The sequence below is a fragment of the Oryx dammah genome, unplaced genomic scaffold, assembly GCF_014754425.2.
Source record: "Oryx dammah isolate SB20612 unplaced genomic scaffold, SCBI_Odam_1.1 HiC_scaffold_14, whole genome shotgun sequence".
NCBI classification, from domain to species: domain Eukaryota; kingdom Metazoa; phylum Chordata; class Mammalia; order Artiodactyla; family Bovidae; genus Oryx; species Oryx dammah.
Genome location: NW_024070198.1, coordinates 10,112,405 through 10,129,749, shown reverse-complemented (window position 1 = coordinate 10,129,749; position 17,345 = coordinate 10,112,405). Strand labels below are relative to the sequence as shown.

General features: G+C 42.3%; 1 protein-coding gene across 2 annotated transcripts in view; it reads right to left on the bottom strand.

The window, feature by feature from the left end:
* Nucleotides 1–17,345, bottom strand: part of STAMBPL1 (STAM binding protein like 1) — a 52,800-nt gene that overhangs the window by 23,645 nt on the left and 11,810 nt on the right. For both annotated transcript variants that reach the window (XM_040254700.1, XM_040254701.1), the window contains exon 2: nucleotides 622–701. In XM_040254700.1, coding sequence (XP_040110634.1) covers nucleotides 622–651 — 30 coding nt within the window. In that variant the 5' untranslated portion in view covers nucleotides 652–701. The remainder of the gene's footprint in view (nucleotides 1–621; nucleotides 702–17,345) is intronic.

The following is a 17,345-nucleotide window of genomic DNA, read 5'->3' as shown; positions in this document are numbered from 1 at the left end:
TATATAATGTCGCTATATTCACATTCAGAGACTGATCTGGAACACACAATAAACCCATGGGGTCCCTAGGCCCCTGTTATTTCCTCTCTAGCACATTATTTCTCCTAAGATGTAGCTCAAGAAGGTGTGTACTATGATGGCTCTTACAAGAGGAAAAGATGAAAAGGACAAGTGTTTCAGGTACTTGCGCATTTACGCAAGGATCCCAAAGCCGCATCTCGGTGTTAAACATAAAATGTTTCCTTAGCTATTACTACACAAGCTAAACCTCTAATTTTTCATCTGTGAAAACACTGACGCACGGAACAGTCAAAGTACCTGTTACAATGTCATCTCTGACATTACAAATTCTCTCTGGTGTCATGCTAAAGAACTACACTCCTGGAACCAAACCAGAGAATTAAAATTTCATACTTTCATGGAAAAAAAAAGAATTATTTTTAATTCTAGCAAAGATGGTTTTATTAGTCACTTCCTCAAAGGAGAGGACCACACAGATGGATGAAAACAGCAAGTGTTTAACTTCTTGAAGTCACCATGACTCATTTCACATTTGGCGTGTTTCTGTTCTTCTTTCTGGGTTTTCGAACCACATGTAAAATATCAGTCAGTGCCACCTACCAGGGAGTTCACAGTTAACGGCTGATCCATGCTGTCCTGTCTACAAGATGACGACGTTTACTGTTTCTTAATCACTTCATCTGTTTCAAAGGCAAAAAAAAAGCAGAGCTAGGGTTATTTCTTGAGAACTCAGGTCTCATATCCCAAAACCCAGGGTCATTTCTGCCTGAGAAAAAATATGAACCAATTGCAATAAGTTATATATTCTGAGACTACTAGAAATTTCTTTTTGAAAATACAGAACTGCAGGTGGTTATAAGGTTTCTTGAAGCAGACTTTGAAAAGAGGAGGTATGAAGAGATTTAATTATTGCATAGTACCCAGTAAGAATCTGCTGGGTGTTATCTTTCTTAGAACACCATGCAAGGTTATAAAGTGGGTTTACTTGCTTCAAAAGGAGAAAGAAGGTCATTGTGACTGAGAGCATGGACTCTTAGACCTGGAGCCAGTCTGGGCTTAACCTAAGCCTTCCTGGCTATGGTAGGTAGAATTCTAAGATGGTGCAGTGCTACGCCTTGGGATCCACAGGTTTATAGAATCACCTCCCCTTGAGTGTGGAGAACACCTGTGACTAGCTTTTGACCTCAGCACAGCATGGCATAGGTGACGGAACATTACTCCCATGTTTACATCCTGTCATATGGCAAAGATGAACAGATTTTTGCAGATACATTAAGGCCCCTAAAGTCTGACATTAAGTTCATCAGAAGGGAGATTATCCCGAGTGGGAGATCATTCAAAGAAAAAGACATTCTTCTGCTGACCTTGAAGGCTCAGTCATCATGAGTTCCATAGCTACAGGGAGATTCTGCTGCCAAGAATGACGTGAATAACACCAAGAATAATGACGTGAATACTGCCAAGAATAACACCCAGCAGATTCTTACTGGGTACTAGGCAATAATTAAATCTCTGTATACCTCCTCTTTTCACAGTCTGCTTCAAGAAACCTTATAACCACCTGCAGTTTTGCATTTTCAAAAAGAAATTTCCAGTAGTCTCAGATTATATAACTTATTGCAATTGGTTCATATTTTTTCTTAGAATAAGACCTCAAGCCTCAGATCTGATCCTAACCTTGGTCAACACCTCCATGCTGCCTTGTGAGACCTCGAGCAGTGGACCTAGTTATGCCTAGGCTGCCTAGGCTCCTGACCCCACGAAACCGTGAGATAATAAATGTATGTTGTCTTAACACATGAAGCTTGGGGTGATTTGTAATGCAGCAATAGAAAACAGAATACTTTATCAGGGTGACTGCAGGTAAATATATAGCTTTCTGGGCATCTGAATAAAGGGGGAAAATAATAGTACCTAAGTCATGTCGATGTGATCAGGATTAAATGACTTAGCACATAAAGTGCTTAGAACAGTTCCCAGCACACAGGCAATATCATATCAGTGTTTGCTCTTATTAGAATCTTGATTTTGCAATTGAGAAAGCTGAGACTTCAGGATGTTAAGTGAATGTACCCAAGTTCAAATACTCAATAAATCCTAGTCTCCTTCCTTCGTGTGCTAGTTTAGATCAAGCACTGCATTATCACTTCCCACTTCTAAATTTATTTTGGCTTTTAAACTCCACTAGTCAATTATGTGATGTTGGACACATAACTTCTCCTCAGTTCCTCATTCATGAAATGAGGGAGCTAAGCTTTTCAAGTTATAACCTGCTGTGATACTAGAAACTTCAGAGGTACATTATTCAATCCTTTTGTGCTATTTCTGGCCTGAATGTAAACCTTTCCGAGGAAAGTCACTCAGTATGTTCCGATCTCTCACCTTCCTCCCCTCCAGTGATCCCTGCAGTAAACATCAAACTGTAAACCAGTAGGCTGCAGAAATGCCCCAGAAAGAAAGGACCTGCAGAAGCACCAGTCATGGTATAAAATCCAAATCAATCCTGGGACCACTGAATATAAGCAATCCCATTGGGGGAATTACTACTTCTCAGGGAGAATAAGCCAGGAAAAAAAAAAAAAGACATTAAAAGAGTTGGAGACAGAACAAAGAGGCTTAGGGAGAATTTGAGGCTGGGTGGAATGAGACGAGGACAGGAAATACTAGTTACTCATTGATTAGAGTCTCCTAAAAACAGAGAGTGAATCCTTTGAGGGCTTACTCAGATCTTTAAACAGAGCACAAATAATCTAAAAAGTTGGAAACATTAGGAGAGCAGTTCTAAAATCATATAAACCTGAGATGTTTAAAATGCAGGTTGCTGGGACTTCCCTGATGGTCCAGGGGTTAAGACTCTGTGCTCCAGTGAACTGGGGATGGGGGTGGGTTTGATCCTTGGTTGGAGAACTGAGATCCCACATGCCAGGTGGCATGGCCAAAGAAAGTGTAAGTCGCTCAGTTGTCTCCGATCCTGTGACCCCATGGCTGTAGCCCACCAGGCTCCATGAGATTTTCCAGGCAAGAATACTGAAGTGGTTTGCCATTTCCTTCTCCAGGGGATCTTCCCAACTCAGGAATCAAACCTGGGTCTCCTGCATTGCAGGCAGACTCTTCACCATCTGATCCACTAGGGAAGCTTCTTTGGCATGGCCAAAGAAGAAAAAATAAAATAAATGAAATTCAGATTCCTGGAACTCAAAAGGATTCTGGATCCATCAGTTTCAAGTCCACTGACAGGCACGGATTGTTAGGATGTGGCCCAGGTAATTCTGATTCATGAGACTTCCAAGCAATGCTTTGAAAGACACTACATCTGAGAATGGATCAAGCAGGATTCTCAGTTTCAAGCAAAGAACACACAGAATGATAATGGAAGGATCACAAATTTCCATGAGGGCCGGAGAAACTGGGCTTGGAGGCTATATATCTGGGAACATCACTCCAAATCACACAGCAGCTGTGGCCTGCTGCCTGTCGCTGGCGGGTAGGGCAGCCAGCAGCTTCCACTGCCAATACCAGCTGCTGTCCTGGAAACCACCTGGGGAGCTGCCACACACTTTCTCATGTCACTGGTTTCTGTTTCAAAATATGAGATGGAAGTGCATCTGACCAGCAGAACCTAGGTCACATGCCTGCAGCCAGGCTGCGAAGGGGGTTGAAAGTGCAAATATCTAGTGCTTTACTCCTCCATAGGAGGCAAAGTAGGATCTGCCAAGTGCCAAAAGGTAGATACAGAGCTGGGTGGCCAAAAGCAATGATAAGCGTGCACAGAAGTCAAAGCTTTCCACGAGGAGCTTCTAGATGTATAAAATGTTTAATTCAACATATCTGAAACACCAGAATTTACTGAGTTGCTATAGATGAAAACCAATAGTTAAACCTCTCTTTAACTCTACTCCACAGAAACAAATCTTTTCAGGGTTCTTAGTAATTTTTAAGAGTGCAAAGGGGTCCCAAGAACAACAACAACAAAAAATTGAAAACCAGCTGCTCTGGACCTTTTATGCAAACAAAGAAACAAACAAACAGAAAACAAACTTCACCAAGCTACTTTGATTTAACCAGAAATACAGTGGGCTATAAGAATCTGAAAGATGAAAAAATTGTTGTCAAGGATCAGTGGTAGAGAATCTGCCTGCCAGTGTTGGAGACAGGTTTGATCCCTGGTCCTGGAAGATTCCACCTACAGTGAAGTGATTGAGCCTCTGCACCACAACTATTGAACCTGTGCGCTAGAGTCTGGGAGCTGCAATTACTGAAGCCCGTGCTCTGCAACGAGAGACGCCACTGCAATGAGAAGCCTGCTCAAGACAACTGGGGAGTGGCCCCTGCTCGCTGCAACTCGAAAAAACTCCATGCAGCAGCAAAGACCCAGCACAGCCAAAAATAAAAACATAAATAGAATTTTTTTAAAAAAGGATCACCTTCCATTTGTACCACTGAAGTCTTACTAAAATAATTAGAAAATTGAGGACATAATAAGAGATACCTTACCTCAGAGAACCCAGTACCCACAAGAGCAAATGTGACAGATGGCTATATAATCTGCAATACCCATTCTCTTTTTCTGCTATAAAAATGTAACCTTTTTATAGCCACTGGGGTAAAAACCTACACTTCTTGGCTTTCTTGGAATCAGATGTGGCCATGTTACCAAGTTCTGGCCAATGGGGTGTGAACACAAGTACCATGATCAAAGTCTGGATCCTGCCTTTAAAGAAAGGGTCATGGCCTTCACCCATCCTTCCCTTCCCTTCCCACCGGCTGGAATGCTAACCTGCAGCTGAGCCATCTTTGGCCTATGGGAATGAGCCTTAGCGAATCGAGAGAAGGAGCACTCTAGTTTGCTTACACTCAGACCATTATGACAAAGATAAGTTTCTGTCTTACCTAATACTTTGTTTACAACTCTATATTGACAAATGCAGTAAGTTTAACCTAAAAAGGGTAGTTCAGTATAACCCAAGGGAGACTACTGCCATTACTGCTAAGAATGTACCTCCTCCATCACCCTTCCCCAACCCTGGTGTCAGCACTCTGCCTGTCCTGCCTCCACACTTTTGCTCCAGGTACCAGAAGCCACAAAAAAACACTCCTTCTCTCTTTCGTCCCCACAGCACACCTAAATCCCGCCCATCCTCTAAGATACACTTACCATCTAAAAGTTGCAGACTGCTTCTGAATTGATACTATGTTATCCTTCAAACCAGCAGATATTATAAGCAAAGCCCAAAGGCAACATATGGTGGTGATAAATATTTAATTTTGTTGTCACAGTAAATTTAGAAATTCTAATTTAGTTATCAACATTTAAAAACTGAGAGATCTCATATAAAAATTCAGATTAAAGCTTCTCTTAAAAATAAAGTCAGAGAATCTGGCTCCCCTGAGCCTGATACTTGGAACACTTATTTGTTATTATTTGTCTTCTATCCTAAGTTTCTAACAGTGCTTCCTACATAATAAGGTCTATATATACACTCACATAAACATATATATATATATATATATATATATATATATACCCACACACATGTGTGTGTGCTCAGTTGCTTCAGTCATGTCCAGCTCTTTGGGACCGCATGAACTATAGCCTGCCAGGCTCCTCTGTCCATTGGATTCTCCAGGCAAGATTACTGGAATGGGCTGTCAAGCCCTCCTACAGAGAATCTTCCCAACCCAGATATTGAATCTGCATCTCCTGCATTGCAGGTGAATTCTTTATCCACTAAGCCACCCGGGAAGCCCTACACACACACACACACACACACACACACACACACACACACACACACACAATTTGTCGAACAACTGAAAATGTAATTCCCTTAAAGTATACAGTACACTTCCCATCACATTCCCAGGAATATCACAAAAGCTTAATAAATATTTGGCTGTAGATCTGTATTAAAATGTATCTTCCTAAGGCACTAACCAGCCTTTAAGAACTTATAGGTGACTCATTTAATTTTCTTAATAGTCAATTTATTAACTCAATCCTATATTCATTCAACAAACATGGACTGAACACCTAGAATGTGCCAGGCATTATTCTAGGTATGTGGAGGTCATCAGTGAACAAAACTGGCAAAGATTTCTGTCCTTATGGAGTGAACATACAGAGAATAAACCTGTTCAATAAGTAAACTGTATAAAAGCTGGAAGGTAATATGTATTATTGAAAAAAAAGTAAGAAAATCAGGAATGCTGCAGAGGGCATCTGTCGGGCAGCAGGTAATAAATGGCATTTTCAAGATAGGTATCACTTTCAAGGGTTTCCCAGGTGGCCCAGTGGTAGAGAACTCACCTTCCAATGCAGGAGATACAGGAGACGTGGGTTTGATCCCTGGGTCGGGAAGATCCCCTGGAGAAGGAAAGGACAACCCACTCCAGTATGCTTGCCCAGAGAATCCCATGGACAGAGGAGCCTGGTGGGCTACAGTCCACAGGGTCACAAAGAGTTGGACATGACTGAGCAGGCACGCACGCACGCACACACACACACACACACACACACACACACACACTCTCCACTTTGAAGCCAGAAAGAAGCAGGGGCTTGAAGGAGATGAGGATTAGGAAAGAGCCAGTGCAGATGCCCTAAAGCGGCAATGCGTCTGTTTGTGTTTGAGAAAAAGCAAGAGGAGCAGGGTGAACGGAGAGGAGAGTGGTGGGGCATGAAACAAGAGAGGCAAGGAAAGTAAGAGGTCACCACAAGGTCACCAAACAGACTTTCACTTTTACTCAGAGTTAAATGGGGAACTACTTAGGGCTATGGGCAAATGAGGGACATCTATGGCAGTATAATTTAAAAAGTGACCTTGAGATGTGCTATTGAAAATGGACTCTGGGCAGCAAGGGAAGAGGGGAGAGGTGATGGCACCTTGCTGACTGCAGGGATCAAGCCAATATGATGTCTAGTATTTCCTCCATTTCCAGCGGAAGGAAAGACAAATTAAGTGCCATAATAATAAGCAAATGGTCCTTAAAGGAAGGAAGTAATCCATGTAACATCAATGACAGGAGAGCTGGCATGATGCTGGAAATGCTGTCTTCTCCAGATCCTCACACTTCAGCACTTATCATGGGAGGACAGACGGAAAGTGACTTCGAGTGCTAGAGATAAGATAAACCTTGCAGTTTGGAGGATCAGAAATATACAGAAACAGGACACCCCAGAGGATGCCAAAGGCACAGGGAAAGGACTCGACATCATACATAAATAAAATATAAAGTCCCTTTTCAAAGTGGAGGCTCTGGGACTTCCTGGCGGTCCAGTGGCTAAGAATCTGCACCCCCAAAGCAGGGGGCCTGGGTTAGATCCCTGGGTGGGGAACTAGGATGGTTCTGTAACTAAGACTCAGCACAGCCTAAATAATTTTTTTTTTTTTTTAAGTGGAGCCTCCAGGACCACATAGTGCAAAGACAGCCTTTGGCTTCAGCTTGGATGTGAGTCCCAACTTCATTAGCTACTTGCTAGTCATCCTCATTGGACCCTCCCAGGCTCACTTTTCTCATTCACAACCGGGTTCCTCACCACTCCATCAATTCAGAGTGGTCTGTGCTGTGCTGTACTTAGCTGCCCAGTTGTGTCTGACTCTTTGTGATCCCATGGACTGTAGCCACCAGGCTCCTCTGTCCATGGGGATTCTCCAGGCAAGAATACTGGAGTGGGTTGCCATTCCCTCCTCTATACCCTTCCTAACCCAGGGATCGAACCAGGTCTCCCACATTGTAGGCAGATTCTTTACCATCTGAGCCACCAGGGAAGCACAAGAATACTGGCCTTCTCCAGGGGATCTTCCTGAGCCAGGAATCAAACTAGCGTCTCCTACATTGCAGGTGGACTCTTTACCAGCTGAGCCACCAGGGAAGCCCTCAGAGTGGTCTACAACTAATCAAAAACATTCATCAGGAATGCCTGATTTAATCTCAACCTGCTCCCTACTCTCTGTCCCCAGAAGAGTCCATATTCCTGAAGCTTGATAACATCTAAACTACAGCCTTGCGATACATTTAGCCTGTAAGATACCTCTTGAAAGTTCTTTTTGTTTTAGACCTCCTGTTTTCTTGCCTTTATCTCTGGACTATAGGCTCCAAAGACACAACCATATTTCCTCTTTGAATGGACCTTTTAAAGAGTAAAGAGTCTTCTCTCTGTACATCCTCACATACAACACTGTGGGGGAATCAGGCACAGAAGGGGTTTCGGGACCATATATTTACAATGAGCACACGGAGACCAACCCCAGTACCCGTGGAACAGCTAACAAGTAGCTCCAGGAACCATCTGAGCAACTCCTGACTGTGCCCAGAGGAGGTGGGGCAAAAATCAAATCTCAGCCAAGAGTGGCCTGGGAGGGGGCACGGCCCTCTCCAAACTGATATAGCTTTGACTTTTACTCTCTCTATGCCCTCAAGGTATTACACCCAACACCAGGATCCTTCTGGGTTCAGGGTCCCACCTGGATGTCTATGTGGCTCAACTGTCCCCAAGGAAATGAAGCAGCTCTATGATCTTGCACTTCATAGCCAGGAGCAAGTAATGTCAAGAATAAGAGGAAAATGTCCGACTGGTTAACACAGTGTTTCTTTTGTGACCTTTTGAGCCTTAATTTTTAATTCCCTTAATTTTCCTTCTTTTTCTTACTTTGTGTGTGTGTGTAAGCTCAGAATCCTAACTTCCTTGCACACACAGAACCAGATTTTCCAGAATACAAAGTATAGAATACAGACCAACCAGCCAGTGAACAGTCTCCTTAGAGACGGGGCACGCAAGACAGCCAATGAGACCTTGGCACAAACATGTCATTGGCTCCCTGGCACTCCTTTCAGACTGACCGCTGTACAGAACTGGATAAGCAGGTGTAGGCTGCTGGCAGGCGAGAGAGGCCAGAACACCTCACGCGTGTCCTGGAGTCTCATTTCTAATTGGTCAATCCAGCAGCCTTTCTTCTCCCCACTGGGTTATAGTTCATGTTTTCCAGGAAGAAAAGGGTGCAGTTTACAGCTGGAGATAAAGGAAATGATCATAACCCAGGCCGTGGGCTGCAGTGACCTAATCTGATTTAGATAAAAGGAAGCAAAGGGTCACTCCCATGCCTTTAATGACAGATGCAGAAAGATGGAGCTCCTGAGTCACACATTTACAGATTGGGACCTGCTTCAGGAAAAGAAAAAAAAAAAAAAAATGACCTAAGCCCATTCTTGCTATTTGGAAGGATTCAGACATTAAAACCCAAGATTATTTTTTTATACTTGAAAGATTATTTCTATGTAATATTTGTAAATCAAATCTGCCGTGACCCAGAGGATATCTTATTTGTATTAAAATATTGGTAAGATAAATATGAAATTTGATCCAAACATGAGAACTAGCTTTTATTGATTTTTTTATATGCTTGTTAAGTACTACATTCGAGTACTCATGGGGATCAGGTGTTTGTCTCCTATCCCCAGGAGGATGTTGTGTTAGTCATTCAGCTGTGTCTGACGCTTTGCAACCCCGTGGACTGTAGCCTGCCAGGCTCCTCTGTCCAAGGAATTCTCCAGACAAGAATACTGGAGTGGATAGCTGTCCTCCAACCCAGATATCAAACCCAGGTCTCCTGCATTTCAGGCAGACTCTTTACCATCTGAACCACCAGGGGAGCCCATCCTCAGAAGGATATCCAAAGGTAAACACACCTTGGCAGTGTGGTTTAGATTAGATCAATCGGCAGGAATGCAGTTGCTTCAGGAAAGATTATTAAATAAATCACCACACCCAACATATGTTTTAAATTACTCTGAGGTAAATCTAGGCCACTCTGAGTGCAATCAAGCCGCACTTTGGGCCATAAGAGAATTATTTCTCATAGTGCACTACAATGTTCGTTCTGACACCAGGATGAAGTCACTGCATAGTCTTAACCCAACAGTTCAGGCTTTGGGGCCATATACCTGTAGGAGATTCCAGCTTCTACCACTTGTGAGACAGCAGTGCGATGGTGTCTTATTTAACTTTTTTGTGCACTTTATCTTCAACTATTAAATGGAGAGACCTAACAGTTTTCCAGAAGAACTGGAATGGAAATTTATTTAAAGAAACACACAAACAAAATTCTATTATAGTTCCTGGCACGCAGTAGGAAGATAAAAAAAAATCAGCCCCTTTTCACATCAAATGGTTAGGAAAGTAAAGTGATACAGACTTCGATTGTAGATATCAGAAATGACTAATGTCTAACTACTTGCTTCGTTGCAGTTAGCTTTTTGCCAGACACTGTCAGTTGTCTATCCAACAGCCACCCACTCCTCCACCCCTCACCATTCTTCCTGCCAGCAGGGTCCAATCTCACTAGAGATACTCACTTTTCCAGACTCCTTGGCACTCAGGACTCGACTAGTTGACAGTTGACCAAATCTTGGACAAAGGGACAAGAAGGAAGCAATTTGTTGGGAGGACTCTGAGAGACTTTCATCTCCTATACAAAAAGACTGCAGAATATGTGCCTTTTCATCAGCTGGACATGTGTCTTCATGTAAAACTTGAAATGCAACAGCCATCTTGCAACCCAGATGGGTCAAGCCTAAGAGGCAGCTGGTGTGCGGAGGATGGCAGAGGTGGAGGGTGGAGGGAGCCTGGCTCCTTGCAGATACTGCTGAGCTGCTGAAGTTTATCTTGAAACCATTCTTTTCTGAACTGTTATTGTGTAAGACACAAGTACCATTGTCTAAGGCACTCTTTCTGCTGCTACTGCTGCTAAGTCACTTCAGTCTTGTCCGACTCTGTGTGACCCCATAGACGGCAGCCCACCAGGCTCCCTTGTCCCTGGGATTCTCCAGGCAAAAACACTGGAGTGGGTTGCCATTTCCTTCTCCAATGCATGAAAGTGAAAAGTGAAAGTGAAGTCACTCAGTCGTGTCAGACTCTTAGCGACCCCATGGACTGCAGCCTACCAGGCTCCTCTGTCCAAGGGGTTTTCCAGGCAAGAGTACTCCAGGCAATGGAGTGGGGTGCCATTGCATAATCTGCTGCCTAATTGATTCAGGGTTACTCTGGCAATACAGGGAAATCCTGGTATTTACCTATGTGAATCCAGCGGTGAAAGTGGTGATTCTGAATATCAATAAGACAAAGAAGGAGAAGAATTTTGTGAGATTTTTTCTAAGACAATATTATATTTTTCTTTGATTAAAATATAAATAGTGGCAAAGAATTCACCTGCCAGTGCAGGAGACCCAAGAGATCCCTGGGTTGGGAAGATCTCCTGGAGTAGGAAATGGCAACCAGTTCCAGTATTCTTGCCTGAAAAATTCCATGGACAGAGGAGTCTGGCAGGCTATAATCCATAGGATTGCAAAGAGCTGGACATGACTGAGCAACTAAACACACACAATACATTATATTATATACTCTTTCTTGATGACTCAGCCTCATTTCAATGTACCTGCTAACAGCAATGTTTCCCTCTATTTCTAACTTGCTTTCATCTAGAAAATCACTTGGAAAAATAACTTCGCCAAACTGCTCTGACTTCAGTCTTTCCTTTTAGCCTAGCTCCATCACTCTAATTTGAGCTTATTTGTAAAATCAAAGCTGAACTGGACACAGGTCTGAAGGGATCTCCTGTATAGTCTCCTGTGAGTAAACTAAATGCTGATTACAATGACAGCTACATGACTTATAATTTGGTTGCTCAAAAGTCATTTTTCTTACCTTTCCCCCCACACTTCCTTCTAGATAAGAGCAAGTTGAGTTCTGTGAAGGTGAGGTAAGATTATGTATATCACCTTTAATTCAGCAAAAGCTATCATCATAATAATAGATAGGGCTTCTCTGGTGGCTCAGATGGTAAAGACTCTATCTACAATGCAGGAGACCTAGGTTTGATCCCTGGGTGGGGAAGATCTGCTGGAGAAGGAAATGGCAACCCACTTCAGTATTCTTGCCTAGGAAATCTCATGGATAGGGGAGTCTGGCACACTACAGTCCATGGGGTCGCAAAGAGTCAGACACGACTGAGCGACTAACACACACACAACTACCCAAAAGCTTTCCTTCTCCGGTTAACTGAAATAATGTGCTAACCCCCGTGAGCTCAGTCCTCACAATAGCCTTATCAAACAGGAGGCAGTTGAGTCTAGATGAAACCAACGGTGGCAAGAGGCTCGGTGGCAGGAAGCACTCATCAACTGATAATGATAATCATCTCCATTTTAAAGGGGAGGAAACTAGAGCCTAGAATAGGTAAGCAAGTTAACTAAGCAGTGGAGCAGAGACTTAAAACTAGGTGTGTAAGATCCCAGAGTTCATACTATTAGTCACACAGTGATACTGGCAATTCATATTTAATAGTCAATGATGAAATCATGGGAAGGTCAAATTCTTGGGCTTCGGATAAGAGCAGAAATGAGACTTCAGTTTGGCATTACTAGCATCTGATTCATAGTCTTTTTGCTGCCGAAAAGTCAAAGGGCATCCACTCCCTCCACTTGTTTCTTAGGCAGGATGATTCGATGTCTGTGGACTGAACGCCTGGAATATGTAGTTAAGAAATTCAATGCAGGGCTTCCTCGGTGGCTCAGTGGTAAAGAACTGGCCTGCCAATGTAGGAGACACGGGTTTGATCCCTGGTCTGGGAAGATCCTGTGTGCCATGGGGAAACTGCGCCTGTGTGCCACAAACTACAGCCTGTGCTCTAGAGCCCAGCTCTGCAACTACTGAGCCCACGTGCTGCAGCTGCTGAAGTCTGCACACCCTAGAGCCTGTGCTCCGCAACAAGAGAAGCCTGCGCACAGCCCCCACTGGCTGCAACTAGAGAAAAGCCTTCAAAGCAATGAAGACTCAGCACAGCTAAAAAATAAGTAAATAAATAAAAACAAACATTAAAAGAAAAGAAATTCAATGCATAGTTATCTAACCAAGACAGTTCAATTTAAAATATTTACTGGTTTTTAATATAAATTTGCAGTGGTATTCAAATTACTTGGCCATAAGAAAGAACGAAATAGTTGCCTTTGTAGCAACATGGATGGACCAAGAGATTATCCTACTGAGTGAAAAAGACAAATATTATATGATATCAGTTACACGTGGAATCTAAAAAGTAATACAAATGAACTTACTTACAAAACAGAACAGACTCAGAGATAGAAAACAAGCTTCCCAAAGGGGAAATGGAGGTAGGGATAAATTAGGAGCAGGGAATTAACAGATATACAATACTATATATAAAATAGATAACAAGTATGTGCTGTAGAGCACAGGGAACCATAGTCAATGTCATATAACTGATAATGGATGCAAATTAGAAAAAAATACATATGTATAACCGAATTGGTTTTCTGTACATCTGAAACTAAGATGATATTGTAAATCAACTATACTTCAATACAAAAATAAAATAAAGTATGCTATTCAAAAGGCATTTCATATGCTCATAAATGTGCTAATCTATGATTCTGCTGTATTTTTAAATGAGATGATTCAATTAATATTTTCATGAAACAATAAAAACTTCATAAAACATTTGGAAAATGAATTTGAAGTGCTAGGAAGAAATGCAGCTAATTTGTCACCATAAATTCACAAGAGCTCAGCTGTGTTATCTTGCTGTTAAAATACTAAAATTTCCTAGAAATTATGCATTCTAAAGATAAACCGCCCATAAACCACCAAACTCTAATATCCACTTGAACATACTTCCCTTTTATTGTAATTTGCTTTTAAGAAAATACCATCCAGAAGTTATCTAATTCAATGAAGCATAATGAGTCAGAAATAAAATTTCTAAATATCATTTTCTTTGCCTGACAGATGCCTGAAGCCCAGAGATGAGGTCAGCCCTTCGGCATTATTAATCAATTAATTTTCATATATTTCCTAAGGGCAGTACACGAACAAGATGAATTTAATCCGCACTGTTTTCAAAAGCAAAATCTGTCCTAGAATACCTCCTATCCACTGCTTCTCCAGGGTTTCTCAACCACAGGAAATATTCTAACTGTTCAACATATTTCATAGATAGCTGCAGTCACATTTCTGGTTTTGAAGTAGACAATCTCTTCAATGTAGTGGACAAAATCAAAACAGGCTGTGTCCCTCCAAAACTTTCCCTGGCAGGTTACTTTTAAATGCTTAAAAAATTCCCTATACTCCCAATTGTGTGCTTAGTCGCTCAGTCATGTCCGACCCTTTGTGACCCTATGGACTGTAGTCCATCACGGTCCTCTGTCCATGGGACGTTTCAGGCAAGAACACTGGAGTGAGTTGCCATTTCCTCTTCCAGGGAATCATCTCCTATGTCTCCTGCATTGCAGGTGGACACTTTACCAGTTGAACCATCAGGGAAGCCCCTATATACTGCCCAAATCATTAGCAACTGGCAGTCCAGTCCCCTGTTTCTCTTTGCACACCCCACTCACTTCCTATTTTCCTTTCCTGCAGCTGACATCCCTCCACTCTGATGTAGTTCCCTCTGAGTGTGGTTCCTGGGCCACCTGCAGCATAATTACTCAGTAGAGGAGGAGGGTGGTTGTTAACAAGAAACAGATTTCTATGCCTCACCGAGTCAGAATTTCTGGGAAGGGTGCCCCACAGATCTCTATTTTTATCAAGCACCCCAGAAGATCTTTATGTTCATTGAAACCTGAGACTCAGTACATTAGGAAAAAGGTCTCTAAGACAGTTACCAATAACCTCTAAACGCCTGGCCTTGATCAGCTGAACAGTACCTGCTGCTGCTGCTGCTGCTGCTAAGTCGCTTCAGTCATGTCCAACTCTGTGCGACCCCATAGACGGCAGCCCACCAGGCTCCTCTGTCCCTGGGATTCTCCAGGCAAGAATACTGAAGTGGGTTGCCATGTCCTTCTCCAATGCATGAAAGTGAAGAGTGAAAGTGAAGTTGCTCAGTCCTGTCCGACTTTTAGCGACCCCGTGGACTGCAGCCTATCAGGCTCCTCCACCCATGGGATTTTCCAGGCAAGAGTACTGGAGTGCGTCGCCATTGCCTTTACAACAAACTCCTGCCTCATTTTAAATGAAGTAGAGGTAATTCCATTCTCCTCCCACGTCCCTCAGCTTTGTTGTTCAGCCACTCAGTCGTGTCTGACTCTTTGCAACCTCATGGACTGCAGCAGGCCAGGTTTCCCTGTCCTTCACCATATCCGGAGCTTGCTCAAACTCATGTCCATTGAGTTGGTGATGCCATCCCACCAGCTCATCCTCTATCGCCCCCTTCTCCTCTTGCCTTCAATCTGTCCCAGCATCAGGGTCTTTTCTAATGAGTCAGCTCTTCGCATCAGGTGGCCAAAGTATTGGAGCTTCAGCTTCAGCATCAGTCCTTCCAACGAATACTCAGGACTGATTTCCTTTAGGACTGATCGGTTTGATCTCCTTGCAGGCCAAGGGACTCTCAAAAGTCTTTGCCAGCACCACAGTTCCAAAGCATCAATTCTTTAGCACTTTTTTTTTACTGTCCAGCTCTCACATCCATACATGACTATTGGAAAAACCATAGCTTTGACTATATGGACTTTTGTAGGCAAAGTAATGTCTCTGCTTTTTAATATGCTATCTAGGTTGGTCATTACTTTTCTTTCAAGGAGCAAGTGTCTTTTAATTTCATGGCTGCAGTCACCATCCACAGTGATTTTGCAGCCCAAGAAAATAAAGTCTGTCACTGTTTCCATTGTTTCCCCATCTATTTGCCATGAAGTGATGGGACCAGATGCCATGATCTTAGTTTTCGGATGTTGAGTTTCAAGCCAGCTTTTTCTTTTAACACACTTTATGTTAAGTCTTTTCTCTTAATGTTCTTTTATTCCATGTTTTTTCAAGGCTTCAATTAAGGCTTAGTCTGAGCACTGTGTCTTCACTCCAGATACTTTCACCATAGCATCCAACTGGGATTGAGTGAGAACTCAATAGTTCCAAGGCTAACTACCTCTTTCCCACAAGTATTACCTCTAAGTAAATTCATTCATTCATTGACTTATTCAACATTATTTATGAAGCTCCTACTTCCTGCTAGGAGCTAGTGAGCAAATATAAAGACACTATTGATCTTATGAAACTTATATTCTGCTAGAGGCAGGAAGTTGAGCAGAGAGATGCTAAGATATTAACCATCTGCACAAATAAATCATTAAAACTGTGGTAAGTGCTACAAATACAAAATACAACAGATAGTTATGCATTTTGGGGGCAAAAATACCTCAGAAGTGGTGACGTGTTCTTCTCAGTACTTCAGGAAGACACTGAGTTGCCTTGTTACCCGATGTCAATTTTGATCACCTAAGTTACACCTGCCAGGTTTCTTCCCTGTAGAGACACTAATTTTCCTCTTATAATTACAAAGTATCTTATAGTGAGTTACCTTGAGAAATGCAAATATACTTTTGCCTATTCATTTTAGCATTCAAAGATGATTCATTCCTGAAGCAGTTATTTCTGTGTAGAGTTTGAAAATGGTGAATTTTATATTTCTGTCCTTCTATATCATTATTCTATATTGATTAGTTTAGTTGGAGTTTTTCTTGAAGGTTGTTTAATTTTTATACAAAATTTTTAAAGTTTTAGCCTAATAGATCTATTTTTCCTTTATGATACCTGGGTTACACATCATTCTTTAGAGGGTCTTCAAACTCACTAATGATAGAAATTTTAAATATGTTTACCAATCTTTTTCTCCTAGTAGTTTTATGGTTAGTTATTTTTCAATGAATACCTTTGATCTGTGTGGAATTTACTTTTATGTAAGAAGCAGGACAAGGACACAGTTTCTTTTTATCATGAGGCAACCTGACCCTGAATCTCTTCAATTTTGCTCAGCTTTTTGTTTAATTCTCAACTCTGCTCAATAAGGTGATCTGCCCAAACTAGACACATTTGTTCATTCAAATGAAGTAATCTCTGGTGGCTCAGGCGGTGAAGAATCTGCCTGCAATGTGGAGACCTGGGTTTCATCCCTGGGTTGGGAGGATTGCTTGGAGAAGGGAATGGCTACCCCCTCCAGTATTCTTGCCTGGAGAATTCCATGGACAGAGGTCCTTGACAGGCTCCAGTCCATGTGGATGCAAAGAGTTGGACATGACTGAGCACCTAACACCTCAATGAAGCTGAAAAAAAAAACAGAGTCTGTGAATGATGGGTAATCTTACATAGAAAAAAAAGATACTGGCAATTCAGAAAGGAGGCAAGGATGCAACTATGTTTGAGGTACTCCAGGACTGGGCTGCTGTCTATGGGGTCGCACAGAGTCGGACACACTAAAGCGACTTAGCAGCAGCAGCAGCAGCAGCAGCAGCAGCAGCAGCAGCAGCAGCAGCAGCAGCAGCAG